Here is a 16,172-nt window from a genome sequence, read left to right on the forward strand (position 1 = left end):
TGTGGACGTATGTATATACATGTGTATGGGGGGGGGGGGGGCCATTTCTTTCGTCAGTTTCCTTGCGCTACCTCGCAAACGCGGGAGACAGCGACAAAGTATGATAAAAAAAATAATAATATATATATATATATATATATATATATATATATATATATATATATATATATATATATATATATATATATATATATATATATGTTTATATATATATATATATATATATATATATATATATATATATATATATATATATATATATATATATATATATATATATATATATTTTTTTTTTTTTTTTTTATACTTTGTCGCTGTCTCCCGCGTTTGCGAGGTAGCGCAAGGAAACAGACGAAAGAAATGGCCCAACCCCCCCCATACACATGTACATACACACGTCCACACACGCAAATATACATACCTACACAGCTTTCCTTGGTTTACCCCGGACGCTTCACATGCCTTGATTCAATCCACTGACAGCACGTCAACCCCTGTATACCACATCGCTCCAATTCACTCTATTCCTTGCCCTCCTTTCACCCTCCTGCATGTTCAGGCCCCGATCACACAAAATCCTTTTCACTCCATCTTTCCACCTCCAATTTGGTCTCCCTCTTCTCCTCGTTCCCTCCACCTCCGACACATATATCCTCTTGGTCAATCTTTCCTCACTCATTCTCTCCATGTGCCCAAACCATTTCAAAACACCCTCTTCTGCTCTCTCAACCACGCTCTTTTTATTTCCACACATCTCTCTTACCCTTACGTTACTTACTCGATCAAACCACCTCACACCACACATTGTCCTCAAACATCTCATTTCCAGCACATCCATCCTCCTGCGCACAACTCTATCCATAGCCCACGCCTCGCAACCATACAACATTGTTGGAACTACTATTCCTTCAAACATACCCATTTTTGCTTTCCGGGATAATGTTCTCGACTTCCACACATTTTTCAAGGCTCCCAAAATTTTCGCCCCCTCCCCCACCCTATGATCCACTTCCGCTTCCATGGTTCCATCCGCTGACAGATCCACTCCCAGATATCTAAAACACTTCACTTCCTCCAGTTTTTCTCCATTCAAACTCACCTCCCAATTGACTTGACCCTCAACCCTACTGTACCTAATAACCTTGCTCTTATTCACATTTACTCTTAACTTTCTTCTTCCACACACTTTACCAAACTCCGTCACCAGCTTCTGCAGTTTCTCACATGAATCCGCCACCAGCGCTGTATCATCAGCGAACAACAACTGACTCACTTCCCAAGCTCTCTCATCCCCAACAGACTTCATACTTGCCCCTCTTTCCAAGACTCTTGCATTTACCTCCCTAACAACCCCAGCTTTGTCGCTGTCTCCGCGTTTGCGAGGTAGCGCAAAGAAACAGACGAAAGAAATGGCCCAACCCACCCCCATACACATGTATATACATACACGTCCACACACGCAAATATACATACCTATAAATTCAATGTACACATATATGTATACACACACAGACACATACATATATACCCATGCACACAATTCACACTGTCTGTCTTTATTCATTCCCATCGCCACCTCGCCACACATGGAATACCAAACCCCTCCCCCCTCATGTGTGCGAGGTAGCGCTAGGAAAAGACAACAAAGGCCCAATTCGTTCACACTCAGTCTCTAGCTGTCATGCAATAATGCCCGAAACCACAGCTCTCTTTCCACATCCAGGCCCCACACAACTTTCCATGGTTTACCCCAGACGCTTCATATACCCTGATTCAATCAACTAACAGCACGTCAACCCCGGTATACCACATCGATCCAATTCACTCTATTCCTTGCACGTCTTTCACCTGCCTGCATGTCCAGGCCCCGATCACTCAAAATCTTTTTCACTCCATCTTTCCACCTCCAATTTGGTTTCCCACTTCTCCTCGTTCCCTCCACCTCCGACACATATATCCTCTTGGTCAATCTTTCCTCACTCATTCTCTCCATGTGACCAAACCATTTCAAAACACCCTCTTCTGCTCTCTCAACCCACACTGTTTTTTTTTCCACACTTTTTCCTTACACTTAATTATTTTCTCGAAAAAACCCACCTCACACCACAATTGTCCTCAAACATCTCTTTTCCACAATCCATCCCCCTGGCAAAACCCCTACCCATAGCCACCCCTTTCGAAAACCATAAACATTGGGAAACCACTATTCCTTCAAACATCCCCATTTTTGCTTTCCGAGATAATTTCTAAAACTTCCCCCACATTCTTAAAGGGCCCCCAGATTTTTTCGCCTCCCCCCCCACCCTATAATTCACTTCCGTTTCCCAGGGTTCCATCTCCCTCCCAGATCCACTTCCCAAAACTAAAACACTTTTTTCCCTCCTTTTTTTTCTTTTTTCCCAAACTTCCCCCCAATTGACTTGCCCCTTTAAACCCAAAGTCCCAAAAAACCTTTGGGGCCTTTATTCACATTTACTCTTAACTTTCTTCTTTCAAAAAATTCCCCAAAACTCATCACCAGTTTCCCCGCATTTTCCCCTACATAAAAAAAATCAGCCACCAGCGCTGTTAAATAACGAACAAAAAATGACTCATTTCCCCAAGCTCCCCCCATCCAAAAACAGATGCATACTTCCCCCTTTTCCCCAAAACTTTGCATTCACCTCCCTAAAAACCCCCACCATAAAAAAAATTTTAAACAACCAGGAGACTCACAAAACCCGCCGAAAAAACCTCTTTCCCATTTGAGAACCAACCCTTTCCCTCTTCCTACACGTACACTTTCCCTTTAAAACCCTCGATAAAAATTTTTTCACTCTTTCAAACAACTTGCCTCCCACACCATATATTTTTAAATACCTTCCACAAGCATCTCTATCAACTTATCATATGCCTTCTCCCACCCATAAATGCTACATACAAACCCATTTGCTTTTCTAAGTATTTCCACATACTTTCTTAAAAAGCAACCCTGATTGCACATCCTCACCACTTCTGAAACCACACTGCTCCCCCCCAATCGGATGCTCTGTACTTTGCCTTCCCCCTCCTTTCAATACCCTCCCATATAATTTACCGGAAATTTACTCAAAAATTATACCTCTGAAATTGGGAGCACCACTCTTATCCCCTTTGCCTTTGTACAATGGCACTATGCCCGCATTTCCGCCAATCCTCGGGCACCTCCCCCAAAGCCCATCCCTTACATTAAATAACCTTCCCAACCCAGCCCCAACAATACAGTCCCCCCCTTTTTTTAAATTTAAATTTTAATTGCAATTACCACCCAAAACCCTTGTGCCTTCCCGGCTTTAAACCCTTCCGCAAAGTTTTTAAATACCTCTTCTTGTTTCCCAAATCTTTTTTCCCTAAACCCTCTCACTTTGCACACCCCCTCGACCAAAACACCCTATATCTGCCCTCTATCATAAAAACACTTTCAAAAAAAATTTCCCAAAAAACTCACTCCTTCTCCTTCTCACATCCCCACAAATTTGGGTTTATCCCCTCCCCATTTGCGCCCTTCACTGAAGTTCCCTTTTGGCTCCCTTGTCTTACCATTTTATTTACCCCTTCCAGAAAAAAAAAAAAATCTTTTTTTCCTTTCCCCCCAAAATTTAATTTATACTCTCTCAACCCCAAAATCTAAAATTTTCCCTTTTTTTTTACCTCTTCCCCCCCTTTTTTCTTGACCCCCTGTCTCTTTTTTTATACTCTCCCCCTCAAATTTCATTTTTTTCCCCGCAAAAAAAACGTTTTCCCAAAAAACCCCTCCTTCTCTTTTATAATAAACTTACTTTCTTAAACCCCCCACTTTTACTAAAACCCCCTTTTAATCAAACCCACCCCCCCCTTTTCTATGCCACAAGCTCTTTTTCGCAAAACCATACTGATTTCCCCCAAAAACATCCCCTTTTCCCCCCCCACTCCCCTTATTTCATTATTCTCACCTTTTTTCCCTTCTGTACTCAGTTCCCCTCCCGGTTAATTCCCACACAAGGGCCCCCTTCCCCCAAACTCACTTACTCTCCCACCCTCTTCACGCCAAAAATAATAATTTATATATTATATAGGGGTGTGTGGAAGGGCAGAAAATTTTCCCGGAAAGCAAAAATGGGTATGTTTTTAAGGAATAGTGGTTCCCAAAAAAGTTGTTGGTTGCGAGGCGTGGGGTATGGGTAGATTGTGCGCAGGAGGGTGGAAGTGTGAAATAGAGTTTGAGGACAATGTGTGGTGTGAGGTGGTTTGATCGGGGTGAGTAACGTAAGGGTAAGAAGATGTGGGGAAAAAAAAGAGCGGTTTAGAGAGCAGAAAAGGGTTTTTTTTTAAGTGGTTTTGGGGGGCCCTGGGGAGAATGATGAGGAAAAATTGACAAAGGAAAATATGGGTGGAGGTGGAGGAAAAGGAAAGAGGGGGACCAAATTGGAGGGGGAAAAAAAAATGGAGTGAAAAAAATTTTGGGGTTCGGGGGCCCAAACCCTGCAGGGGGTGAAAGGAGGGGAAGGGAAAAAGAGGAATTGGGGCGGGGGTATAACCCGGGGGTTACGTTTCGTCAGTGGAATTTAATCAAGGGAAGTGAAGCGTCCCGGGGTAAACCATGGAAAGCTGTGAGGGATGTATATTTTTCGTGTTGGGCTATGTATTTACAAGGTAATGGGGGGGGGGGGGGCCCTTTCTTTCGTCGTTTTTCCCTTTCGCTACCTCCAAAAGCGGGAAAAGCGACAAAATTGATAAAAAAAAAAATAAAATATATTTTATATATAAATATAATAAAAAATATATATATTTATATAAAAATATATAATTTTTATATTTTTTATATAAATTTTTTTATATATATATATATAAAAATTTATATATATATAAATAAATATATATATATTTTTTTAATATTTATATATAATTAATATTTTTTTTTTTTTTTTTTTACTTTGTCGCTGTCTTTTCCCCCGTTTGCGAAAGGGACGCAAGGGAAAAAGACGAAAAAAATGGGCCCCAAACCCCCCCCCTTAAAAATGTAAAAAACACGTCCCCCACACGCAAATAAAACATACCTAAAAAACAGCTTCCCCTTTGGTTTTTCCCCCCACGGGGTTAAAATGCCTTGGGGTTTAATCCACTGACAGCACGTCAACCCCCGTAACCCCAAACGCTCCCCAAATTTACTCTTTTTCCTTGCCCCCTTTCACCCTCCTGCATGTTCAGGCCCCCATCACACAAAATCCTTTTCACTCCATCTTTCCACCTCCAAATTTTGGTCTCCTCTTCTCTCGTTCCCTCCACCTCCGACACATATATCCTCTTGGTCAATCTTTCCTCACTCATTTCTCTTCCTGTGCCCAAACCATTTCAAAACACCCTCTTCTGCTCTCTCAACCACGCTCTTTTTATTCCACACATCTCTCTTACCCTTACGTTACTTACTCGATCAACCACCTCACACCAAAACATTGTCCTCAAACATTCATTTCCAGCACATCCATCCTCCTGCGCACAACTCTATCCATAGCCCACGCCTCGCAACCATACAACATTGTTGGAACCACTATTCCTTCAAACATACCCATTTTTGCTTTCCGAGATAATGTTCTCGACTTCCACACATTCTTCAAGGCTCTCAGGATTTTCGCCCCCTCCCCCACCCTATGATTCACTTCCGCTTCCATGGTACCATCCGCTGCCAGATCCACTCCCAGATATCTAAAACACTTTACTTCCTCCAGTTTTTCTCCATTCAAACTTACCTCCCAATTGACTTGACCCTCAACCCTACTGTACCTAATAACCTTGATCTTATTCACATTTACTCTTAACTTTCTTCTTTCACACACTTTACCAAACTCAGTCACCAGCTTCTGCAGTTTCTCACATGAATCAGCCACCAGCGCTGTATCATCAGCGAACAACAACTGACTCACTTCCCAAGCTCTCTCATCCACAACAGACTTCATACTTGCCCCTCTTTCCAAAACTCTTGCATTTACCTCCCTAACAACTCCATCCATAAACAACTTAAACAACCATGGAGACATCACACACCCCTGCCGCAAACCTACATTCAATGAGAACCAATCACTTTCCTCTCTTCCTACACGTACACATGCCTTACATCCTCGATAAAAACTTTTCACTGCTTCTAACAACTTGCCTCCCACACCATATATTCTTAATACCTTCCACAGAGCATCTCTATCAACTCTATCATATGCCTTCTCCACATCCATAAATGCTACATACAAATCCATTTGCTTTTCTAAGCATTTCTCACATACATTCTTCAAAGCAAACACCTGATCCACGCATCCTCTACCAGTTCTGAAACCACACTGCTCTTCCCCAATCCGATGCTCTGTACATGCCTTCACCCTCTCAATCAATACCCTTCCATATAATTTACCAGGAATACTCAACAAACTTATACCTCTGTAATTTGAGCACTCACCTTTGTCCCCTTTGCCTTTGTACAATGGCACTATGCACGCATTCCGCCAATCCTCAGGCACAGGCATTTAATGTATGTGGTGAGTCATACATACATCAAATAACCTTACCAACCAGTCAACAATACAGTCACCCCCTTTTTTAATAGATTCCACTGCAATACCATCCAAACCTGCTGCCTTCCTGGCTTTCATCTTCCGCAAAGCTTTTACTACCTCTTCTCTGTTTACCAAATCATTTTCCCTAAACCTCTCACTTTGCACACCACCTCGACCAAAACACCCTATATCTGCCACTCTATCATCAAACATATTCAACAAACCTTCAAAATACTCACTCCATCTCCTTCTCACATCACCACTACTTGTTATCACCTCCCCATTAGCGCCCTTCACTGAAGTTCCCATTTGCTCCCTTGTCTTACGCACTTTATTTACCTCCTTCCAGAACATCTTCTTATTCTCCCTAAAATTTAATGATACTCTCTCACCCCAACTCTCATTTGCCCTCTTTTTCACCTCTTGCACCTTTCTCTTGACCTCCTGTATCTTTCTTTTATACATCTCCCACCCAATTGCATTTTTTCCCTGCAAAAATCGTCCAAATGCCTCTCTCTTCTCTTTCACTAATAACCTTACTTCTTCATCCCACCACTCACTACCCTTTCTAATCAACCCACCTCCCGCGCTTCTCATGCCACAAGCATCTTTTGCGCAATCCATCACTGACTCCCTAAATACATCCCATTCCTCCCCCACTCCCCTTACTTCCATTGTTCTCACCTTTTTCCATTCTGTACTCAGTCTCTCCTGGTACTTCCTCACACAAGTCTCCTTCCCAAGTTCACTTACTCTCACCATCCTCTTCACCCCAACATTCACTCTTCTTTTCTGAAAACCCATACAAATCTTCACCTTATCCTCCACAAGATAATGATCAGATCCCCTCCAGTTGCTCCTCTCAGCACATTAACATCCAAAAGTCTCTCTTTCGCGCGCCTGTCAATTAACACGTAATCCAATAACGCTCTCTGGCCATCTCTCCTACTTACAGACGTATACTTATGTATATCTCGCTTTTTAAACCAGGTATTCCCAATCACCAGTCCTTTTTCCGCACATAAATCTACAAGTTCTTCACCATTTCCATTTACAACACTGAACACCCTATGTATACCAATTATTCCCTCAACTGCCACATTACTCACCTTTGCATTCCAATCACCCATCACTATAACCCGGTCTCGTGCATCAAAACCACTAACACACTCATTCAGCTGCTCCCAAAACACTTGCCTCTCATGATCTTTCTTCTCATGCCCAGGTGCATATGCACCAATAATCACCCATCTCTCTCCATCAACTTTCAGTTTTACCCATATTAATCGAGAATTTACTTTCTTACATTCTATCACATACTCCCACAACTCCTGTTTCAGGAGTACTGCTACTCCTTCCCTTGCTCTTGTCCTCTCACTAACCCCTGACTTTACTCCCAAGATACTCCCAAACCACTCTTTCCCTTTACCCTTGAGCATCGTTTCACTCAGAGCCAAAACATCCAGATTCCTTTCCTCAAACATACTACCTATCTCTCCTTTTTTCACATCTTGGTTTTTTTTCAAACTATTTGCCATTTCCCGCGTTAGCGAGGTAGCGTTAAGAACAGAGGAGTGGGCCTTTGGGGGAATATCCTCACCTGGCCCCCTTCTCTGTTCCTTCTTTTGGAAAACTAAAAGAAAAAAAAAAAAAAGGGTATGTACCCTTGCAGGTCTGTATGGCGTGATGCTGTCACTTGTGGCCATGGTCTTCGTCCAGTGTAACACAGCTGTGGTGGTGCTGCTGCTGTGTCTGGCGGGGATGCTGTGTGGATCTGTGACCAGTGGGTACCTGTGCTCATTCCAGGACCTGGCACCTAACCTGGCTGGTACACTCTTGGGTATATCCAACACCGCTGGATCTCTCACTGGTATCATCAGCCCTACCATCACAGGCGTCATCACCCAGGACAATGTAAGTACCACAGCACCACACACTTCATCACCCAGGACAATGTAAGTACCACAGCATCACACACTTCATCACCCAGGACAATGTAAGTACCCCAGCATCACACACTTCATCACCCAGGACAATGTAAGTACCACAGCATCACACACTTCATCACCCAGGACAATGTAAGTACCACAGCATCACACACTTCATCACCTAGGACAATGTAAGTACCCCAGCATCACACACTTCATCACCCAGGACAATGTAAGTACCCCAGCATCACACACTTCATCACCTAGGACAATGTAAGTACCACAGCAGCACACACTTCATCACCCAGGACAATGTAAGTACCACAGCATCACACACTTCATCACCCAGGACAATGTAAGTACCACAGCATCACACACTTCATCACCCAGGACAATGTAAGTACCACAGCATCACACACTTCATCACCCAGGACAATGTAAGTACCACAGCAGCACACACTTCATCACCCAGGACAATGTAAGTACCACAGCATCACACACTTCATCACCCAGGACAATGTAAGTACCACAGCATCACACACTTCATCACCCAGGACAATGTAAGTACCACAGCAGCACACACTTCATCACCCAGGACAATGTAAGTACCACAGCACCACACACTTCATCACCCAGGACAATGTAAGTACCACAGCACCACACACTTCATCACCCAGGACAATGTAAGTACCACAGCATCACACACTTCATCACCCAGGACAATATGAATTTCACATGAGACAAATGAAAACGAATGATAATATGTGACCGATATATATTTGTCTCATCATTATGTAACAATCATGAGACGTATTGATACATATGTATACAGCACCCAACATGACAACGTTGTATATACATATATACATAGTTTTATTTCATGCTATGTTGGGGTCGTCAGTTACCAGACCCCTCAGTAGAGCTATCACTCGGTAAACCAAAACTTCCTGAATGATTTTTTTGAATTATCATCATGTATTGTGTACGTAGTAAACAAACCAGGTACAGTGTCATTTAACATGTTGGACGTCTGCTGTATTTGGATTATCACTGTAATCTTGTGGGCACTGTTCACTACCGCCTCCCACCTTGTGATGTTGGCGTACTGCACACACACACACACACACACACACACACACACACTCCCTCCCTCCCTCCTCCGTCGGTTCTCCTACATTTTCTTCTACAGATCAACTTGCAAAGTTGTGACATTATGTAACATTCGTGTTACAATGTTCAGCATCACTGGTTACGAGTTTGTGGTGCCGGATTTTGCGTCCAACTCCAGACAGCTGGTGCAGAGCCAACCCACTCGCTCATCCTTGTAGTAGCAGCTGGTTGATGAACGAGCAGGAGGCGGGCGATTGTATGGGGGTAAAATGAGGATCGTACCCACTCTGGCTGTGTGAGGTGGAGGGTGTATTGTCCACTGCACCAGCTTCAGGAGCCAGTGTGTCTGGGATGAAGGACGAGATGAGTATAGATAGATGTATGTATGTTTCTGCTCCCACCACCTCAACGCCACTACCACATCACAACTACAGCCCTGGGAAGAAACAGTGTAACTAAGTCAACGAATCCTATAAAACATTGAAAAAATGACACATGAAAATTCATTCAGAAACGCATCATTAGATGTGTCCGATGTTCAAAATATTCAGGTGGTTTGGTTGGTCAAAATTTGAAGATCTACGAAAAGTATGTGCACATGTTCATCTCACGTGAGGTACCTGACAAATGATAAAGACATTTGAACTTTCTCTGACTTACTAATTGATAACTTCTTAAGTCCAAACAACTACGTGAAAGTAACTTAGTTTAGACAAACCAATTTCGCCAGGATAAGCCAACTTAAGCTAATCGCATTAACTTAGCCAGTTCAAGTCAGCCAGATGTAATCTAACGAACTTGATTTCTTCCATTTGTGTTCAAGTTATGTATCATGTTCTCTCACAGTATTCCTACTGGACTAGCCTGACTGTTCTCTCACGTATGTCTTCGATGTTTCATCCTGCAGGAGACGCTGTTGGCCTGGCAGACAGTGTTCCTTCTGAACGCCGGGGTTGCCCTTGTGTCCTGTACATTGTACCTCTGTTTCATCACAGCAGATGTCCAGCCTTGGAATGACTTCCAGCGTAAAGGTTATAATGATTGTTAATCATTCAATGTATTACTAGAGTGGCCAAGACTTGATTTATGGTCATGCGTTGCAAGTTTAGACAATGACAAAATCATAGCTTTAAGTTCATGGCAACATAGCTTTAGAAGCCAACTTTATAGCCATATAATGCCATCATCGATCTTGGGTTTTGCTTATATGATATAAACCAAACCATAACACATGAGATTCTGTTGGAGGAGAATTGTAACAGTGTAGGTGAAGGAGGGAATGACTAGGTGAGTTGTTTAAGGTTCAACGTCCTTTAAAAGATGACATTATGAGGGATGGAATGTTCCTCATGTGTGGTGGATGAGGTCAGTGTGTGAGGTGGAGAATGATTAGAAATATAACTCCGAACTCAGGATCCACATAGTGTATGGAGTTGAGAGGAGCGGGGAATGAACACACTGTGTTCGGGATGAGGGTAGACTACTGTTGACTGTGAGGCTAAATGACTTTAAGTTAGCTAATAACAGAAACACTGATCCACACTTAGGAAGACGTAATGTAAGGCTGACAAGCAACCAGACATGTCTGATGACACCAGGAAACACGACCACCATCATCCCACAATCCTGGCTGATCTGATTCGTCAGTCGTGCAGTGAGTCAGGCTAGGGATCTCTACAGTAGATCATGTGTGACGGACGTGAGGGGAAACATCTGAGTGGCAGAGGATGGCTGGCCTCACTGAAATGAACAGGAAACTTGCCAGTAATTCAATAAACGTATGTCTTACTACGACCATACCTGCTCTTGTGTGTTGAGCTGGTCCGAGGCTTCCTGTGGTGTGTGTTTGACCCAAGAGACGCCACTGCATCTACCTCAACAGGGGTCCAGGTATGGACGAACCCCCAACAGGCACCAGCGGTTCATCTTAGTGCAATACATAAATCAATACATTTCCCTGCTTCATGTTGTGATACACAGGAAGACCAGCGTTATGATATAGCTGCTCCAACACCACACTAACGAGGACTACGTGATATAGATATACCTCGATCTGAAGAACTGATGCATCTTACAAGTGTTCCAAGTTGCATTTGTATGACTGTGGTTGAATGAGTCTGCTAACCTGCATGACCAACGTCTTGCATCATCATAGCAGTATGACCTACTGTTGTGGGTTGTGATGGTTAGTATTGGTAGTTGTGTAGGAAGAGGAGTCGTTAAGCACACAATATGAAGTGTATTCAGTGAACATAACGTAAACATCTCGAGTACAGTATGTTCCCCATGTGTTGGACGTCGCCAGACACTGCTTGTGGACCTTAAAGCTGAGAGCCACAGGTCAGCGTGGGTCACATGACTAGTAGATGAGGAGGACCGAACACCAGACACATTGTTACACGAGACATACAGGAAGTTACTGTGGGGCATCTAGAACTGACATTTCTGTTCGTTCCACAAGAGATAAAGTTTCGTGTGAGTTGCTTCACAGAGTCAACAGATGATTGAAATGTCTCATATCACATGTCCAGTAGACATTTATATTAAGTCTTCCATCTGAAGCAACATTGCAAAATCTCTTTGACAACTACTGTAGGAAAGTGATCAGTAATAAACAAAATCTAATGTTTCCTTGACTAAACAATACAGTAGCTTAAGATACATTACCATATCTTCCCTGTACATAGAATAAACAATACAGTAGCTCAAGATACATTACCATATCTTCCCTGTACATAGAATAAACAATACAGTAGCTCAAGATACATTACCATATCTTGTCTGTACATAGAATAAACAATACAGTAGCTGAAGATACATTACCATATCTTCCCTGTACATAGAACAGCGGGTGGCTTTTAGTTGACACAGATCATAACAGAGAATACTATCATCAGCAACACAGTGGTGGGTACCACCATTTATTACAACAGTTTACAACAACAACATGTTGTTGGGAGGCGATGCAACACAGGTCCCGTACGTCAAGCACATCTGCAGGGTTCTTAGTGATCGTCTATGTACACTGAACTGGTCCAGATATTCCCTCCATCAACTATATTAAGTGATCTGTTGTGCCTCGTCCATTACAAATCCATATTATGTATACGACAGTAAGCAACTGTAGTCAGTTACCCACACCAGAGCCAACTTGTCCTCATCCCCAGCATTGATCGATGCTCAAGACTGACCAGTGAGTTGTGTGGTGTTGTGGTAGATATGATGTTCATTATACCAAGCTTTGAGAGACACACCCAACCTCACTCCAGCTACCACGGTTCCTCCTCACCGAACTCCGTCATGATGTCAGTAAGAAGGTGCAGTGTAGGTTACTTGGTGAGGTTCACTGAAGCTGAGCTCGTCCCACTGGACAGTTTATCTGACGTTGAGGGAACAGGTTAGACACTGTTAGACAGTGTCAGGTTAGACACTGTTAGACAGTGTCAGGTTAGACACTGTTAGACAGTGTCAGGTTAGACACTGTTACACAGTGTCAGGTTAGACACTGAGGTCAATGAAACCCATCTCTGCTCCTCCAGGTTCTCGGTTCATAAGCAAATACAAACTGAACTGTATCATCAAACCCCTTACGTAGTGCTATGGAAGGCGCAAGATATACACAGATCTATTTACATTCGTAAGGAAGAAGACAGAGCGGTTCAGGTAGCAATATTCTCGTATCTTGCAGAAGTGGTTCACGTAGCAATATTCGCATATCTTGCAGGTGTAGCGCACGTAGCAATATTCTCATATCTCGCGGGTTTGGTTCACAAAGCAATGTTCTCATATCTTGCAGGTGTGGTTCACGTAGCAATATTCTCATATCTAGCAAGTGTAGTTCACGTAGCAATACTCTCATATCTTCCAGGTACGGTTAATGTAGCAATATTCTCATATCTCGCGGGTTTGGTTCACAAAGCAATGTTCTCATATCTTGCAGGTGTAGTGCACGTAGCAACATTCTCATATCTAGTAGGTGTGGTTCACGTAGCAGTATTCTCATATCTAGCAGGTGTAGTTCACGTAGCAATACTCTCATATCTTCCAGGTACGGTTAATGTAGCAATATTCTCGTATCTTACAGGATTGTTTCACGTTATAATATTCTCATATCTTGCAGGTGTGGCTCACGTAGCAATATTTTCATATCCAGCAGGTGTGGTTCAAGTAGCAACATTCTCATATCTAGTCGGTGTGGTTCATGTAGCGATATTCTCATATCTAGCAGGTGTGGTTCACGTAGTAATATTCTCATATCCAGTGGGCGTGGTTCACGTGGCAATATTCCCATATTTTGCAGGTGTGGTTCACACAGCAATATTCAATATTCTCATATATTGCAGGTGTGGTTAACGTTGCAAAATTCTCATATCTATCTACGTGTGGTTCACGTAGCAAAGTTTTCATATCTAGCAGGTGTGGTTCACGTAGCAATATTCTCATAACTTGCAGAAGTGGTTCGCGTAGCATCTCATGTCTATCAGGTGTGGTTCACGTAGCAATATTCTCATATCTAGCAGGTGTGGTTCAAGTAGCAATATTCTCATATCTAGCAAGAGGGGTTTACGTAGCAATATTCTCATATCTAGCAGATGTGGTTCATGTAGCAATATTCTCATATCTTGCAGGATTGTTTCACGTTATAATATTCTCATATCTAGCAGGTGTGGTTCACGTAGCAATATTCTTATAACTTGCAGAAGTGGTTCGCGTAGCATCTCATGTCTATCAGGTGTGGTTCACGTAGCAATATTCTCATATCTAGCAGGTGTGGTTCACGTAGCAATATTCTCATATCTAGCAAGAGGGGTTTACGTAGCAAAGTTTTCATATCTAGCAGGTGTGGTTCACGTAGCAATATTCTCATAACTTGCAGAAGTGGTTCGCGTAGCATCTCATGTCTATCAGGTGTGGTTCACGTAGCAATATTCTCATATCTAGCAGGTGTGGTTCACGTAGCAATATTCTCATATCTAGCTAGTGTGGTTGACGTAGCAACATTCTCATATCTATCAGGTGTGGTTCACGTAGCAATATTCTCATATTTATCAGGTGTGGTTGACGTAGCAATATTCTCATATGTAGCAAGTGCGGTTCACGTAGCAATATTTTCATATCTAGTAGGCATGGTTCACGTAGCAATATTCTCATATTTTGCAGGTGTGGTTCACGTAGCAATATTCTCATATCTTGCAGGTGTGGTTCACGTAGCAATATTCTTATATCTTGCTGGTGTACTTCTCGTAGGAAGATTCTCATATCTTGCAAGTGTGATTCACGTAACTATATTCTCATATCTTGCAGGTGTGGTTCACGTAGCAATATTCTCATATTTTGCAGGTGTGGTCGAGGTTGTGGACGACCCAGACTACATAAGCCATCTGTCGGCAGCTGATGACGACCCTTAGATACAAGACCAATCCGATGTTTCTGTACCGGTGTTATGATGCTGTACCGGTGTTATGATGCTGTACCGGTGTTATGATGCTGCACCAGTGTTATGATGCTGTACCAGCGTTATGATGCTGTACCGGTGTTATGATGCTGCACCGGTGTAATGATGCTGCACCGGTGTTATGATGCTGTACCAGTGTTATGATGCTGTACCAGTGTTATGGTGCTGCACCGGTGTTATGATGCTGCACCGGTGTTATGATGCTGTACCGGTGTTATGATGCTGTACCGGTGTTATGATGCTGCACCAGTGTTATGATGCTGTACCAGTGTTATGATGCTGTACCGGTGTTATGATGCTGTACCGGTGTTATGATGCTGTACCGGTGTAATGATGCTGTACCAGCGTTATGATGCTGTACCGGTGTTATGATGCTGTACCGGTGTTATGATGCTCTACCGGTGTAATGATGCTGTACCGGTGTTATGATGCTGTACCGGTGTTATGATGCTGTACCGGTGTTATGATGCTGCACCGGTGTTATGATGCTGCACCGGTGTAATGATGCTGTACCAGTGTTATGATGCTGTATCGGTGTAATGATGCTGTACCGGTGTTATGATGCTGTACCAGTGTTATGATGCTGTACCAGTGTTATGGTGCTGCACCGGTGTTATGATGCTGTACCGGTGTTATGATGCTGCACCAGTGTTATGATGCTGTACCAGTGTTATGACTCTGTACCGGTGTTATGATGCTGTACCAGTGTTATGAGCTGTACCAGTGTTATGATGCTGCACCGGTGTTATGATTCTGTACCAGTGTTATGATGCTGTACCAGTGTTATGATGCTGTACCGGTGTTATGATGCTGTACCGGTGTTATGATGCTGTACCAGTGTTATGATGCTGTATCAGTGTTATGGTGCTGTACCGGTGTAATGATGCTGCACCAGTGTTATGATGCTGTACCAGCGTTATGATGCTGTACCGGTGTCATGATGCTGTACCGGTGTTATGATGCTGTACCAGTGTTATGATGCTATACCAGTGTTATGATGCTGTACCGGTGTTATGATGCTGTACCATTGTTATGATGCTATTCCGGTGTTATGATGCTGTACCGGTGTTAGAATGCTGTAGGGGTGTCATGATGCTGTACCGGTGTTAGGATGCTGTACTGGTGCTAGGATGCTGTACC

General features: G+C 43.0%; 1 protein-coding gene across 2 annotated transcripts in view; it reads left to right on the forward strand.

The window, feature by feature from the left end:
- Nucleotides 1-15,147, forward strand: part of LOC139748048 (sialin-like) — a 75,950-nt gene extending 60,803 nt beyond the window's left edge. The window contains exons 10-13 of one of the 2 annotated variants that reach the window (XR_011712522.1): nt 8,212-8,453; nt 10,485-10,608; nt 11,125-11,762; nt 14,918-15,057. Coding sequence is in view for 1 of the 2 variants with exons in the window: in XM_071660622.1 (XP_071516723.1) it covers nt 8,212-8,453; nt 10,485-10,608; nt 14,918-14,985 (434 nt within the window). In the remaining variant the exon portion in view is untranslated. Of the gene's footprint in view, nt 1-8,211; nt 8,454-10,484; nt 10,609-11,124; nt 11,763-14,917 lie in introns of both variants that reach the window. The other variant, XM_071660622.1, reaches the window with a different exon arrangement.
- Nucleotides 15,148-16,172: the final 1,025 nt, after the last annotated feature.

Source organism: Panulirus ornatus, chromosome 72, assembly GCF_036320965.1.
Source record: "Panulirus ornatus isolate Po-2019 chromosome 72, ASM3632096v1, whole genome shotgun sequence".
Classification (NCBI taxonomy): domain Eukaryota; kingdom Metazoa; phylum Arthropoda; class Malacostraca; order Decapoda; family Palinuridae; genus Panulirus; species Panulirus ornatus.